Source organism: Pseudophryne corroboree, chromosome 4 (genome assembly GCF_028390025.1).
Source record: "Pseudophryne corroboree isolate aPseCor3 chromosome 4, aPseCor3.hap2, whole genome shotgun sequence".
NCBI classification, from domain to species: domain Eukaryota; kingdom Metazoa; phylum Chordata; class Amphibia; order Anura; family Myobatrachidae; genus Pseudophryne; species Pseudophryne corroboree.
Window position 1 is genome coordinate 848,377,921 of NC_086447.1, and position 17,113 is coordinate 848,395,033.

Consider the following 17,113-nt stretch of genomic DNA (forward strand, 5'->3'; position numbering starts at 1 on the left):
ACTGCTATAGCATGGGGTGTAAATGATGATTTGTACTATAAACAGTGATCAGCATTGATAATGACTACACCAAAACCATGCTGCCCCACGCCATTATGGAACTACCCGAACTCTTCTCTGTTGGAAACCAGCACCCACTGCCGTGGAGTCTTCAGGCTAGCGTCACACATGCAGTCATCCATTTGTCCATATAACCTTCTCCCACTGCTCAGTAATCTATTGCCCGAGCCCTCATGTGCCACTGAATGCACAAGCATTGCCAGGTGTGATGAACGGTGCCAGCAACTGGACCATGATACCCTGCTGTGTGGAGTTCTTGCTGGACCTTTCTGGAACCAGCTGCTCAAGCCAGGGGCTGAAATTGGCAGGCAAATGATCAGTAGTTGCTGACTTGCTCTACATTTTACATTAATGCACAGATATCACAACCTGGGAGTACACACGTTTGCTCATGGCTGCTCTTTGCAGAGGTTTTTTCCTCAGCTTTCCGTGCTATCTGCCTGAAGTGCCTCGCAAGCCCATCTGAATGGTCACCCAACTTGGATCATGCCTGGCATAATTATAGGTAACCAGAACACTCCCGGAACCTTATACATTACCCAGACTTTTGCTTAATTAGTGAAGGAGACACGGGTGAAAGTAACACATTACGGTAACGTTTTCTGGACAGCTTAGTAATTGGCCAGATATTGATCTGGGACTCATTACTTATAGCTCTGTACAATCAAAATGTAAATCTTTTTGAAAGGACCAAATGACAATCGGTTCAGCAGGTGACCCACGACACTGGTGTGCACCTTCTATCACTGGATATAAACAGAACGTACAGAAATCTGGCTATGTGTCCCCATTACGACTTTAGCAGCTACACAAGAACTGTACCTTGGCTTCTCCTGGGCTTCAATCTGGCGGATGACATCTTCCATCCAGAGCATGAGGTCACGGACCATGCTGAAAAACCGGAACTTGTCCCCAGTGTCCACCAGCCTGAGCCGCCGCCCCTCGCATGCGTCCAGCAATGTTTTCCAGGCCTCCAGGACCTCGCTCTCCCTCTTCTGGATATCGTCAGCCTTATCACCTGCATAAGCAGCCTGCAGCCGCGTAGCATCTTCCTGTAGCTGCCTCACCTGAAGGGTAACATAAAATACTCAGTGTTGGCCGTAAATGAAAAATGTTTCTATATTAAGAGTTTTGCGCAATGAAAGCTATTATTTTTAAGGCCCCAATCTTGTATGGCACACGATCTCAGGCATATTTGTGTCATTTGTAGAAAGTTAAAGGCCTTTAATCAATATTTCTTTTCACCATCTTTTAGAAAAAACTCTGCAAAAGTAGAAATGTATTCCACTAATAAACTTCCTTTCGCCCACATTGCCAAAGTTTCAAAGTTGCTTAGGTGGAACATCAGGAATTAAGGCGATTGGATGGCTGCTGCGGGCTGACCAAATCAGCAGCACCCATCATCTGACACTTCAGCAAATTATAGCTTCTCTCTGTCATAGTTTAAAGGTCATGATAGGCAAGTGTCTTTTCTTCATCTGTTATAGAACTCCTGCAAGTGGAGACTCCTTCTACCTGGACTAGCACCCCACCCAAGTGCCCTTAGGTAAGTTTAATCAGCATATGTCCTTGCATTTGCTGTGTACATATTAGAATGGGCAACATGATAGATAAGACCTGGATACATTCATATAACAGGTCAGTATCGGGGATGTTAGGACCCACCTGATGAGGTTCACTGCGACGTGGTAGGTGGGCTTGTTTTTTTTCTAAACGTTCTAAGAACCTGAATTGTTAAATTGTAGAGCTCATTATACTTGTTTTGCTAACCAGTATTCTAAGCGCTTAAAGTGTGAACCTGCATTTTTCTTTTTTGTGCGTGGCACTACAAGTCTCAGCATGGTAGAACCTCGTTTAAAATTAGTGTGTGCAGTCCAGGACCCCTCCCTCCCACTGACTTCTGCAGGTCCCCAGATGACAAGACTGCTTTATGAAACAATTTCACGAGGGACTAAATTCTCCTTCCTGAAGCGGGTGTGATTATTTGCTATGGACAACGTCTCCTCTCAAGCTTTAGCTTCCAATAAGCCTGCAGTTTTAAAATCTAAAAACCAAGACTATGGGGTGTATTTAATTGATGTCGGAACCCTTCTGATGGAAAGGATCAGCCATTTCAGTATTCAATTTGTGGCCAAATCTGACAGGTTTTGGCCGTTCCAGACAATGCCAATCCTACTTTTTTTGTAAAGTCGGATTGACATTGTTGGAAACGGGTCTGATTTGGCCACGAAGCTGACAAAACACGTGGATCGGCAGCTAATCAGCCGATCCACATGTCTTCCGACAAGTCGGATTTTCTGACTTGTCGGATAAACAGCAGTTTCATTGAATAGGTCAAATCTGGATTCGACCTTAAATTGTCGGAAACTGCCGTTTATCCGACAAGTCGGAAAATCAGACATGAATTGAATAGACCCCTAAGCGTGCTACTATAGCTTTAACATTTGGATTCCCGCCGCCTTGCCCCCGACATAATTATTGCCAGAAGGGATGGAATAAACTCCATAGAATGCAGTCATTATTTGGACGGCCTTGTGTTGTCTATTTAGCTATACTAAATATATGACAAATCATGAGATGTACACATTATCAGCAATAGTAACAGTATTGTGATGGCAACGTGATTTCTGGAAGTGAAAATGAGCGCATCTGATTGTAGGAATGGCAAATCATGAGGGGCCAGTAATGTTCTGGTAATGTTTCTCTAAATGCCTGGATTGCAGCATCATGCCCTGCAAGATACATATTGCAGGTCTTCCATTGCAAAAGGAACAGGCTCATTACCAAATTCTGTTTTCTGAGGCAATAGTCTTGCATTAAATGTTTAGGAAACAGTTTACGGTCTTTAGAGACATTGAGACAGCTTGTTGTATGAGCAGGTCACAGCCTTATGATGTAACCACCACTTCAAAATGCAGATGTCTACAAGTTAATCTGAGCATAGGGGCTGATTCCTAGGCTGACGCTACTGTTGCTGCATCTTTGCACACAGCCGCTGTGCGACAATATGAAATAGCCACAGAAGGCCTCTTGTGTAAATAAACACCTCCTGCCGGCTTCCCTGATCCGCCTCTGTGTCCGAAGAAACATCGGATCATCTACGTGAACATCGGAAGTCTGAGTAATCCTCAAAGTTGCTCAGGATACCTCAGAGGACGTAGCCACTGGCTTAGGCACGCCCAGAAAACTGGCCCGACACACCCCGCGCTTTGGGAAACGCTAGACATTACAGAACCAGATCTGCAAGCATCAGAGATCTACATACATATAAAATGTATGTTAATCTCTGAATTGGGCCCATAGTGACTATATATTGCTTTTCAGTTACGTAATCGGTGGGCTACAGATACAATCGGCCGAGCTCTCTGAACGGAATTCATCTGTATCCTGAAAGCAATGTATTAGATGTTACAGGTGGTCAGATGGAGGCCATGAAGGTCGTGTTCTGAGTAAACTGCTTTGACTCCTACAGTAAGCAAACACTTGGCCTTACATTCGCATCATTCTACTGTAGTAACAATGGAGTATCTGAGGAAAATAAAGTGTTACTGGTTGTGTACGTCTGTTATCTAGTATCTACAACAGAACAACCGGGCAGGTTTTCCAGTTCCCCAGTTAGAAGCAAAGTACTGACCTATTCCCAAGCAAAAACCACCTGCTGCCGATTACTTCACCTGCATTGCTGTTGGTACAATCAGCACCACATAGATGTACACCGTGGTCGACGTGGGAACTCAGAATTGGCTGTATGTATTATGTAAGTGAATAACCAGGGATGACCTGTCCCTTGAAGCTTTAGGGAATATGATAGGGTTACAATCCTAACTTTCCAAGCTTTTTCATATGATTTAGTAAACTACAAAGAGTCTCTGTGTTCCCTACCCCTCCCATACCACACACACAGAACAGAGACTGGGAATGACATCCAGTATACACACATATGGTGAATGACAGCCTGGGCTAGAACAGTGGGGTGTGGGGCAGGTCACAACCATCTGCTGATCATAAGATACAGCACAGAATCAGGCCAGATTCCATCCTGTAACCTATCTGTAACGTACCTACCTGTGTTTTGACATATACACCGACAGTGGTATTGAGTAAAGTAGAAGAAACAAGAGTTTGCTCATTCTGCTTAGGGTAAGTGCCTTCATAAAATCTGACGTCAGTGATTTCAATTCAACAAAGTCTCTCCATTACTGGCTGAGCTATACACGTGGAAGCCGCATTTCTGGGGACCAAAATGCACTGAAGCCTGTGTGAATAGTTCACTCACTGTGGCCTATACAACGTCTGATCCCCGGGTAGTGAGTCAGACCGCAGTGGGGAACGCTTTGACCACTGGCTGTACATCTGGGAGTCATGAGAAGTTGAGTAGTAAAAAAATACAGAAGGTACATTTATTTCATTAACTCTGATGGCCTACACAGGTGTTGCCCCTAGCAACCCATTAGAATCTAGCTTATGCTATAGAATGGTAGCTAGAATGATCGGTTGCTATCAGCAACACCTCAAAGTGTACTCTTAAGAAGGTTTAATAAATCTCTCCCTATAAGCCTTAGGAAGATCAGAGAGCAGGCCTGGTCCTATTTCATGGGTATCATTTGAGTGGGCAAGACACGGGCAGCTTATACCCATCAAAGCCAGAGTTTATTAAAGACCAGGATCAAACATTTTTCCAGCTCTCACCTGCGTGCCCAATGCCTGGATGTCGTGCTCGAAGGTGGTGTGCATTCTTTGCAGTGTTTCTACAGTGTTCTGATCTCTGCCCAGCTCCTCTGGTAGCTTCTTATGTTTATCCTGTATGCGCCCAAAGATCTCTTTAGCGTCATGATAGAATTTATGCAGTTCATAAGAGGCAGCCAGTATCTGCGTTCTGGTGTCAATCAACTCCAGGAGGTCCGCCCAGGCCTCATTGAGACCATCCTTCCATTCTGCTATGGTAGCAGCATCGGAATGTCCAGAATTGATGAGGTCATCCGCCATGTGATTGACCGTGTCCACTCTCTCCTGCCCAATGTGGCCAGTGTCACGTGCAAACTCCCTAAACCGTTCCTGTAACATCTGGGGGAGAGAAAATAAAAATAAATCAGTGATAAGATTGGTACATGGACATTTAAAGACTCAACCAGGAAGTTAAAACTGGAATGAAAACCCAAGAACAGATGAGATCCATAGCGAACAGAGAAGCAATCTAGATACAGCTACAATTTTGCCCCTTTGGTACGCTGATCATCACAGTGACAGAGAGAGTGTTCTAAGAAAACAGGAATTTTAACCAAGGCATTCCTGCAAGGGTGTATAGGGAGCTGGGCTGATTACAAGGATGGTAGTATACTGTATGTAAGATGAACCAAGATTAATGGTTTCAATAAATAGGTTTTTAGTATGGTGTCTGCTATGTGCTTTTTATTACTCAGCCTTAATAACTATATATAACATATGACCTCACATCATATTATACTACGGAAAATAGTGCCACTCTCTCTATCCGCCATTCCTTTATTTTCACATCTATATAACCAGGCCTTTACTCTGTCTAACCATCCAAGTCTCCGTTTTATTCATGGTTTGGTGCGGCAGGGCACTGCTACTGGCAGCCCTCAAACAGGTTTCATGGAGTATCACTACCACAGTCACTTCCCGATGGTGTATTCACTAGTGATTCTGATTTCACTGATTAACTTGTGACTGTACCCATGCTCTATGTAGAAGGTTAGCCGCCAACTGGACGGTGAGGTCTTCCCACCAACGTTACTCTCCAACTACAAATTTGGGCAATGCAAAAACACTCCATGCTGATGCTCGGCTACACTAATGTGACCTGATGCTTCTCCGCAAAGGCAATGTACACCCCCCATGATAGATGAAAGACCACCAATCTTTGCAAATGATCTATTGTAATTGGGTTATTAGCACCTCTAAGAGGATCCCAAAGCTTAATGTAACCCACATATTTTAATTTGTGGAAGTGGTTATCATATAACAATGACTCAAACTCTATGTAGTATAATTATGAAGATTACGTACAGTAACATGTTCGTAGTCCTGCCCCAGCTCATGGGAACCGGCCACAACTTCCCTCTCTGCAATCCACTGCTCCAAATCATCCACTTCACGGTTGAGCTGGAACAGTCTGTGACGTTCATCCAACCTTCCCCTCCTCTCTTCCGACAAATCCTTCAGACCTGCATAGAGTTTGTCCACTTGCGACTGACGCATGCTGATGCGTTCACTGCACCCCGAATGATTGCGGTGGGTGTGGGGAGACAGGGCAGAGGTAAAGGGAAAATCACGTTAAACACGCTGGATAACTGTACACAGAACATATGAATAGAATTTGGGAAGACACTTACACTGATGGATTTATAAATAATGTCTATGTTGGGTTTCACAAACGTGGCTCCTCAAGCCACTCTATTAGTCTAGGTCAGGGGTTCCGAAACACGGTCCTCAAGGCACCCCGACAGTCTAGGTTTTAGGTATATCCATGACTCAGCACAGATGGTTAAATCAAATTGACTGAGGTGCTAATTAAGTCACCTGTGGACAAACATGGATACATTTAAAACCAGGACCGTTGGGGTGCCTTGAGGACCGCGTTTGGGAACCTCTGGTCTAGGTTTTAATGCTAATCCATGCCTGTACACAGATTATGCAATCACACCGATTTGAGGTATGAATTAAGTCACCTATGCTTAAGAATGGATATCCTTAAATCCTGGACTGTTATGGTGCCTTGAGAACTAAGTTTAGAAACCAATGTTCTAAGCAATTAATTGTACATTTCTGGAAGTTATAGTAGGTCTAGCCAGTCACTGCGCTTGCACATAAACAGTAAGGCACGCTAACCTCTCGGGATGTCCATCTGCCACCAGCGCCCTGCTCGTCTTGGAAAGCTGATGCACAGTCTCTGCATAATCCTCCACCGCCTGCTCCAGAATCTGGTGCTTCTTTAGCATGGACACGGCGCTCTGCTCATCCTGCAAGGAAGTGCCAGAGGTCAGCATAATGGAAAGATAGTTCTCCAACAACCTAGCAGAACTGCACTGAAAGGAAGAACATGCACATAATGGATGTTTTCTTCTCTATATACAAATCCCCTGCGGATCCTTGGAGTCTTTTAGCTCAGCTAATATGTACGTATACTAGTACATACACACAATGCTGAGCACTGCAAACAGCTGTAATCGGTGGATCAATAGATTGCCTTTCTAAGAGCCTTTGTGTTAACGTATGCTCCAACCAGATAGATCAGTCTTTCCAGTATAATTACTTTCATTTTTCGGGCTTTTAAACTATAGTAAAGGTTTTAATGAAAATTACAATTGTAAAGCGCAACGGAATTTGCGGCGCTATATAAGAAACTGTTAATAAATAAACATGAGGCTTGTGCAGATGGCGTGCTCTGCGTCCGCAGGCAGGGCGTGATAATGTATCGCATGTACAATCACAGCACAACGTCTGACATCAAAGTGATTCAGACAGGACAGACCACGCACTAGCAATAAGGTATTGGCATGTATTACATTTTATCCACGCCTGAACTCCTGACATGCTGCTGTTGAAAGACAGCCAACAGTATAATAATCAACACCGCTAATATATTTTAATAGACTTTAGGGATTTTTTGTTTGTTTTTAAGTACTTTTTATTACATTGAATTCAATAACTAATGTTTGTGGTGCGTAAACCTACCTATAGCATATGTATTGCATATTAGGTATTAAAAGTGCATTATCTTTTTATGAAGCATATTAGGTTTAGTGGTTATTCATGCTGGGTACTTAAAAGTAACCCTTTTGGTGCCTGTCTGCTCCCAGCCAGCCTATACCCAGTGTTAAGTCTTTGGTCCGGTGCCCCCTAGTGGGCGAAAAAGAAATAGTAAGTGCCATCTGATCTCTGTATGGTATGTTTGCTGTAGTGTAGCCAATACGTTTTTATTCATTCTCTTCAGGGGTCATCTATCTGAGGCTCAGGTTGTTTCACAAAGGTTTCTTTCCACATAGAACTACTGACTGCCACATGCAATGCTAGGGTGATAACCAAATGCTACACAGTGAGTTATCACGCCCCGTCACCTTTGCTTTCTCCTCGGACATCATGTACAGCTCCTGCTCACTCATCCAGGCTTCGGCCTCAGCGGCATCAAAGTAATACTGCTGAGCCTTATGCGCCTCCTCCAGCCGCCGGTGCCTTTTTTCCGTCTCTTCGATAAGAAGGCTCCACAGCATCTGCAGGTCAGCGAGCCGTTGCTGGATTGCCTCAGGGTTAAGGCTGCCATCTTCCAAGATCTGCTGGCTCCTGTCAAAGATGTCATCATAGCGGTGCTGGTGACCTTGGATCTCCTTCTGAAGGGTCTGCACAGAGCACACATCTACACGTTAAATCCCTGTCATTTGCTGCCAAAGCACACCACCAAGATACACATTCCCACTACCGTGTTATGTCATTTGTCTTATGTTTTCATCTATATAATTGGCTGTCTTCTATGGTCTACTGCAGGATGTATCCCCACCTCAGCACGACTCAGAGCCTTGGATTAGGTGAAGCCCCCCCAAACTGCTGAGGGACATGTGGGGCAGGTCACTAGCTAATGAAGTGGTTGACTTGAGTACAAGGACTCGTCAACGGTTTCTGCTGCAGCTAAAACACTTTGGAGATCATGTTTGTAGATATTAGAAATTATCTTAAAGCCATATCCAATATGGCTGCAACCTCCACCAACATTTAGTCCAACCCTACAATAGATGTAGTCCAATTAGAGCTCTCGCTATACTGTATACAAGTTTAACCTTTTACGAGTACAAATCATGTAACTGTTTTCTACTTCAAAGTAAAACAAAAAATATTTGCCATAAACTGAGAGTTCTTAAAGGAAATAAATGTTGCACTGTAGTCTATGTATTTAAGACAGGGTTTCCCTGAATATAATGGAAGAGGCCGCACTTTGCATTAAATAAGAGTGGCTGCAAGACTGTGGCAGACTTGTTCCACAAGCCACAATATTCCTAACATTCGTTTGATTCCTAAAAGTAAACAGTTGATCAAAGAAAGAATAAAAACAAGCGACACAATCTGTTCTTTTGAAATCTCTCTGTCCGTGTGAACACAAAGCCTCCAGGAGCTCTCCAAACGGAAACCAGGCTCCCAAAACTGAAGGATAATGGAAACGGCTTCTCCTCTACAACGCTCTTACTGATGTTTACATTCGGGGTGTAGCTGCTGCTGCAGTAAGGAAGGAAATGACGCAAATCGCATTCCACCGTATGAATGCAGCATTCACGGGAAATGCAGTTTTCAGATGGTTCAGGATTTAACTCTTTCCCATATGAAAAAAAAGTTATTCTATAAAATGACTTGAGAAAAAGAAGAGCGACTAAGAGACATCATTAGACGAAACGCATCATCTAACAATAATGTACGCCATTGTGGGGACATTTAAAAAAAAAATCTGAGAGGTGGAATTTATGCTATAGACATGGCTGAGATTAATGCTGAACGTTTCGTCATTCTTTGTACGTAATACACATTCAACATTAAAAGCCATCTGTAAGATGAGAACATTGGAAAGCATAATGGCTACACAATGTACACATTCACGGATTGTTTGCCACTCTACAAACCTGATTCTTCTTGATCAGTAACTGTACAGTCTGGAGGTTGTGCCCGTGGTCAGTGGACGTGGCAATAGGCATTCTCTCTTCTACCCAGAGCTGAAAACAAAAATAAACCATTATGGACTTTAAAAACAAAAACAGGCTACAAAAACACACTAGCTCAATGTAATCAGAATTTAGAACACACAGAAAAGTAATCCGTTTCTGGCAGTGTGATAATGAAGCATGTGTGTGATGCGACACTTACAATCTCGTCCTCCACATCCCGGTTAAATTGATGGATCTCTTTAGAAGCCAGCAGGTATTTTTTCCTTTCGTTCAGTGGTGCCAGCAGCTCCACGAATCTGTGCTCCACCACTATACGCTGGCTGTCCACCTCATCCGTGCTCTTCCCCTCCTGGCTAAGAACTTGAGCCTGACTCTGCAGCTCTTCCACCTCCTTCTTTCGGACATCCATCTGATTTTCCAGCATCTATCAAGCAACAAACAAACAAACAAACAAACAAACAAACAGCGTTTACATTCAGCAGCAAGTGAGATTGTCTCCAGCTAGCACTGAGCGGAGAGGGTCCAGTAACAGTCACGTACTGCCGGGATCTTACCCACTCCACACTCGTACCAAGTTGTGATTAAAAATGCAAACTCTTGCGAGAAGGGCCCCGTCTCCTCATGATTTGTTAGGCATTTCACGGGTTGGAATCATGAACGTGTCAATTTGTTTATTGCCTGTATCTGTGTATATTGTATATATGTGCAGTATGTAACACAGAAGATCAAGGCCGCACGACTATGGCGGCAGCTTCTAATTATGCTCCCACATATGATAAAGCAAGTTTCTGTTTTGTGGGAGAAGATTACGTGAATGAGATTTAAGGTGGGTAAGAAAGTGGATTAAAGGCATCCCAAGTTGTCAATGTCTAAAGTCCAGGCCCTGGCCTATACAGTCTGGGGAACATCTTACGCTACCCTATGTGAGTGGCACTTTGTCTCTTCCCATCACGCCTATCTTTAGGCCAGGTCCTCCAATCCTCAAAAGACCGTTGCGACCGCAGACGCAGCACACAGGAGAAACTTTTGTTGTTTTTTTTTTTTTTTTAAATGAAATGGACGAATAGGTGCTAGGTGTCATGTACTATACATGACTAAATGTATGTTTAATGATGTGTTTTAACATGCTCTATTCTGTGTGCTGTGCGCAATTGCAGAACTACGATGAACGATTCGCTTATAAGGAAGGTAGAAGTTATTTTATTTTAAAATGCATTGGCATTTGGAAACCGTTCATGGGACATTCTCACATAGGAAGTCACATACTAATTACCCTCCTAGTGTGAAATGGTATCCGGTCTACAGATCTATACTAAAGGTCTACAGTCAATAGGTCGACCACTAATGGTAGACATGCATTAGGTTGACAGGGTCAAAACTCATATGGTCGACAATTTTATTATTTAAACTTTTTCATACTTTACCATCCACGTGGACTACGATTGGGAATAGTTACCTGTGCCGAGCGCAGCAGTAACAGAGCAAGGGACCTTGCCCGAAGCTCGCTCGTCATGCGAGGGGACGCGATACACTAATGGGTCTTGTTTGTGGCAGAAAAGTGACGAAACACCCCCAAATACGTTTTTTTCTCTACCGAAATTGTGTCTTTTTTTTGGCGACCATTTCCATGTTGACCTTTTCTACTGTCTAACTAATCTATGATGACCTTTGACACTGTCGACCTAATGCAGGTCTACCATTAGTGGTAGGGCTATTCACTGCAGACCTTTTTAGTGTAGATCTAATAATCCACATCCGTATAAAATGGCCAAGCCTTGTTACAAGCAATGCATTCGTGTGTGCCTCTATGTAAAACAGAGACACAAAGGAGAAGAAACTTTGCTGTTTTTCAGAATTTCCCGCTGAAGGTGTTAAGTTTCTGATTAAGCTGAACTGGTCTTAGTCTAGATATGTGCAAGGAGGAAGGCAACTGAAATTCGAGTTGTATTTACATTCTGAGATATAGTCAGATGGTACTTGGGAAAACAAACTGGTCTGGGTTATGTATGAATATATGCAAGGGAAGAAGGAAATTGCTTTACCCAGTTGTTTAACTCCTTTTGAAATATAACATTTATTTATTTACATTTTGTGAAGTAGCCAGATTGATTAAAATGACCACAAGGCAGAACTACCCAGTGTGGTTTTGTGTGTGAGAACACAATAAAAACTGGGCCTGTGAGCCCTGTGTAAATAGAGATATCCCCTGACTGAGAGGCGAGATATACCTTTGGTGACATCAAGAAGTGTTGTATACTGCTGCTGAACATCTGTATGTTGTACCCTCTGAACAATGCTTGTAAAGAGGAAGACAGCCTTTTTAAGACTATTTGAGCAATAAACATCTTGCCTTCAAGACAACTGTCTTTCATCTTACGGCCAACAGGAATGTGACAAATGCATGCCCTGCTCTGCGGCTTTTCTGGGCTCAGCTAGCGTCTCCAAGCTCTGTCCTCTGCCAACTACCGTGCAGGGCCTGGTCCAGGTGAGGGACCAGTGGGAATCAGCCGACGCCAATTAGTAGGTGTGTCAGCAGCATGTCTACGCATACAAAGCAGCAAGCAAGATCAAGTACCGGTGGTAGTAGCCAGAGTAGAAATGAACAGTTTCAGGACTGGTGGTAGGATCTGGTGGTGGCAACAAAATACCTGCCCACTGCGCAGTGGGTGGAGTCCGTAACAGACGGTTACTGACAGCAAGAGGGATATTGGCTCAGGACCTGTGGTACCTAAAACCAACCTGTGAACGCTTGGCACACAATCAAGTAGAACTCTTTTGTGAATAGGGAAAGAGGAGGTGGGGGGGGGGGGGAATATGTGAGGCAGATAATTCTGTGCATTACTACAGAAAGAAATGTATTGCATGTCCATATATTTTGCGGTTACTAAGTGACATTGAACGGCTCTATTGATTTCTACAGAGCCTCTTACTGTAACAGAGCCTTTGTCCTTGGAGAGCTGCAGAAGCTTTTATAGCCCGTTCCCTGGTGCCCAAATCTGGCTGAAGTCTGAACTAAATATATCACTGGGCTCAGGGGAGAAAGAGTCATAAAGAGAATCAGAATAAAGGGTCTAAATGAATCTCTTATTTCCAGCATACAGTGACATCTCAGTTTCTCTGTTCCTCCTAATATCTGGCATTTGAAAGATCACATTCCGCAGTAACCGTCAGACTCCAGAACAATTAATGTGCAAACAGAAGCTGTTTAGAGTCTGCAGTAGACAGGGGCTGTGTAGGAGCGGGGAGCTGTTTACACATTCCCTCCTTTGTTCCAAGGCTTCCCAGCTCTGTCAGACGCCTTATGAGCTAATGTTTCAAGTCATTTTATTCCTCTATCCTTCTGACACTGGACAGGATTCTGGAAACAGTGTACATAAAAAAATAGCTTGCAATACAGTATTATATATGGGCTGTAGTGATCTTCACCTATTTCCTTCACACACAGCAGTCCATGCTTTCATGGATGAACCCCCTGTGTATATAGAATATAATGGTATGTCTGCTGTTCCGAAGCCAGAGGTGTTTCACCCAGATTCATGATCGGTTGCTTGAGTGTATGGGGAAGGGGGGTGGATGTAATGACTAGCGATGTGCCTCCAGCCATCCCCGTGTACTGTCTATTACCATAGATAATCTAAACTAGGTTTAATTTTTTTTTTTATTATTAGATGAAAGAATGAGCTTTTCTCACCCAAATCTTTGAAATGAAAATGAAAGAGTGCACAAAGGATGTTCTGTAAGAGACGAACAGGTCAGACAATTCTAGAATTCAATTACTCCCCTGACTCCTGCAATGTGATTTAATGTGAAGGCAGACTGGGCCCCTCCGGCAGGAAAGGGAATAAATATGTCGCACAGACCGCAGTCCCTGTCTGGCTACGTCACTCATTACTTCACTCCTCTGGAGAATTTATGTGTCTGGAGCACACGGTCCGTTGCGAACTTCCTCAGCAGAACGCAACACAAAATATACATTGATCAAACAGAATTGATCGGCTGCCTAATTCACAGTTTGCTTCCTTTACTTTTAGGGGGAGGGGGGTATATTGTGCAAATGTGTGACTCTGGATTAGAGGGAATGTATCATACAATGAATATGGATTATCCATCCAGTTGATGGTCTGCTAAACTGAAGTCTGCAGATGTGAACCATGGGGTGTGACGCGCACTGTGCAGTGTGAAAGCTCCACATCTCTACGGTGGTGTCCTGATAGGATCTCAAACATGTCAAAAAGATGAGAAACAGACATTTGACTGTTCTGTAACATAACTGCCACATTCAGTACACCAATCCGCAAAGCAAGACTGCAAAACGGTCATGCCCACTGTGCCTGCTGAGGAGGGAGGGGCTTTCACTAAGTGGCAACTTGCTGCAGAGGCGTGATAACGGCACAATGCACACTCCAGTTATTTCATGTATATTATCCCGCTCAGGAGTCTTTGGGCCTAATTCAGACATGATCTCTGCTGGGCGTTTTCGCACAGCAGCCGATCAGGTCTGAACTGCGCATGCCAGACAGCCGACGGCTGTCTCAGCCCTGCGATCGCCTCTGCCTGATTGACAGGCAGAGGCGGTCGCTGGGCGGGAGGGGGCTGGCAGGTGGCGTTTGGCCGCCGTTTAGGTGGCGTGGTCTGGGTAACGCAGGCAGGTAGATGTGGAGGGGGGTGGTGGGGAAAGGGGGGGGGGGGGGGGGGTTTGGGTTGGGCCTGACATGGGGGGTGGACTAGCCCTGTGCTGGGAGTCCCCTCGCATGTCTGTGTGACTGATAGTCGATGCACATCTAAGATCAGGTCTGAATTAGGCCCTTTGATGCTTTACCTCTCACTCATACAAGTGGGTTTTTCTTGCATGTTTAATGTTGTTCTCAAAGGCTGATGGTCGGTATGCTTACAGTAAAACATAAGTAAACTTGAGTTTTATTTTTAGAACTATCCTCTTTTTATATTGCACGGATTATAATTCATCTACCTAAGAACCTGCGTAGACATAGGCATCAAACCTGAGCAGCATGGTTTTATGGAGGCATAAGAAAGGCAGGGTTTAAGAAATGAATGGGTCTATTTACTAAGCCTTGGATGGAGATAATGTACCAGCCAACCAGCTCCTGTCATTTTTCAAACACAGCCTGTGACATGCCAGTTAGGAGCTGATTGGCTGGCGCTATCTCCACCCACGGCTTAGTAAATAGACCCCGAAGTTGGTAGAAGCAAGTAAATTGTGGTGTATATTCGTGAAGTCACCGTTTACTCAACCACCTCCTCGGAACCAGCTACACAGAATCAGACTTGGGTAATCCTTCATCGGTAAAAGGGGCAAATGATTTGCGGAGAATTTTTTTGCAACAAAATGTAAGTTATACGTCTAGGTGCTTCTTATAACCAGGGCCCAGGGCTGAAGTACCACACCGGACGCTCACTCACCTGCTGTTTTTTCAGGAGAATATTGACACTGGTTAGATCCTTTCCATAGTCATCAGACTGAATCTGGCTCTCTAATCCATGGAGCCACTTGTCCAAATCTGCACAGCTCTGCGTGAACAACTCAGCTTTGTTGGCATCAAAAAGCCTCTGGGCTTTCGTCTGCGTGGTGGATTCCAGCTCTTCCCACATTTTGTGCAGGGTCGTCATCTTCTCTTTCACTATGGCCTCAGTCTCTGGCTTCTCTGCAATCAGCTGGTTTCCTTCCTACAAAACAGTAACAAAAAATACAGTTGCTTATAAACCCGTTTAATGGAACCCCTTTAGAAATGTTACTCATAGAATGTTTATGGTAAATGTGCAGAGACTGACACTGCTGCCTCACAGTACCATAGGAATGACTTCAGCCCTGACCAGGGTACTATTTGTGTGGATCTTTTTTAAAGTACTATCAAGACACTCTTGTGGGTTTCCTCTGGGTATTCTGGTTTACTCCCATGGCCTAAACACACACTGATAGGTTACTTAGCACCCGAATCATTGGCCATGTGTGCATTGTTGTGCACTTATGATAGTGACAACAGGATATTGGTACTTACCATTAAAATCTCTTTCTGAGATTCCATGGGGGACACTGGAATTACGCTGGGGTATAGACAGAGGTGTTGGGAGCATTGCACTTTAAATCCTTGATTTGAACTTTGCTCCTCCAACTCTATACACCACCTGACCCCAGTTTATTTAACCAAGCTCAAGGTTAGGAGAAAGAAAAAACACAAATGAGAAAAGTTCCCTCAACTAACTGGGAAGACAATCCCTCACAAGTCAACTGAAACCAAGAACACAATAATATAACCCAAAGGCTGAAAACAGAACAGTGCAGGGAGGTACTCCAGTGTTCCCTATGGACACCGAGAAAGAATTTACTGGTAAGTACCAAAATTTTGTACGTTTTTACACAGTTGAACAGTCAAAGCCCCACGTTGTGCGGCAAAAGAGGCACAGACCGTAGCAGAGACCGTAGAAGTAACTGCCTGTACCTGGGAAATTTAAGCCTGGTGGATAATTGCTTGGATACATAGAGAAATTGTCTGCTTGGTAACCGGCCATCACACTTGTTAGCGTCATAGATTACATATTACGAGGTGCAAGCCACATACACCTTCAACGTGCAAAATACATCTAAAGAGTGTATTGAAGAGTCCTCAAACCCACGATAGGCTGCTTGATGTGAAATCTGGAAACTACCTTAGGCAAAAAGGGTGGCATAGTACGGAGTTTGGACCAGTCATCAATAAACACTGAATAAGGAGGATGATAAAACATGGTCTCAACTTCTGAAATACTATTGATTCTGATGTACCACTGACACACTGACTCTCAGGCTGGCATATGCGGTCACTAAGCTCCATTCCCAAATCGTGAACTGGTAACCCATACTGAGATAGCTAGAGTTTAACCACTAAAGGAGTGACACAAAACTTGGATGAGAGAGTTGGTTCATCATGGACAGGAGAACCTCTTTCAGGTGCAATTCCCGTGAGTGGAACCTGCAGAACTGAAGCCCCTCAAAGGAGGATACCATCTTACCCAAAAAGATAGATGCATAGGTGTATAGACACGCACCTTTTTCTGAGAACCAGTCTTATCAAGAACTGGAGTGCTATAATCTTTTCCTGAGGGAGAAAAATACTCTAAAGGGTTGTCTAGAACAACATATCTAGGAACGGAAGTGTCAGACAGAATGGAACCAGACTGGACTTCTGGAAATTTAATATCCACCCATGGGATATGAGTGTCTGATGATTCAGAAGGAAATAAGACTAAAGAATCCTTGTTATTGGAGCCTTGATGAGCTACCGTTACAGTAATCCGATTGGTAAAACAAGAGCAAGCAGAAGCAATACCAAAAGGAAGGGCTCTGAACTGAAAATGGGAGCCCAAAACTGCAAAACGAAGGAACAATT

At 43.9% G+C, this 17,113-nt stretch overlaps 1 protein-coding gene across 3 annotated transcripts in view; it reads right to left on the reverse strand.

Annotated features, from left to right (window-relative positions):
• The window catches only part of SPTBN1 (spectrin beta, non-erythrocytic 1), a 289,366-nt gene that overhangs the window by 20,302 nt on the left and 251,951 nt on the right, over positions 1–17,113 (reverse strand). For all 3 annotated transcript variants that reach the window (XM_063918643.1, XM_063918644.1, XM_063918645.1), the window contains 8 exons: positions 15,150–15,413; positions 9,928–10,152; positions 9,687–9,776; positions 8,142–8,420; positions 6,913–7,043; positions 6,091–6,295; positions 4,750–5,124; positions 883–1,127 (listed from right to left, as the gene is read on the reverse strand). In XM_063918643.1, the coding sequence (XP_063774713.1) occupies positions 883–1,127; positions 4,750–5,124; positions 6,091–6,295; positions 6,913–7,043; positions 8,142–8,420; positions 9,687–9,776; positions 9,928–10,152; positions 15,150–15,413 (1,814 nt within the window). The remainder of the gene's footprint in view (positions 1–882; positions 1,128–4,749; positions 5,125–6,090; positions 6,296–6,912; positions 7,044–8,141; positions 8,421–9,686; positions 9,777–9,927; positions 10,153–15,149; positions 15,414–17,113) is intronic.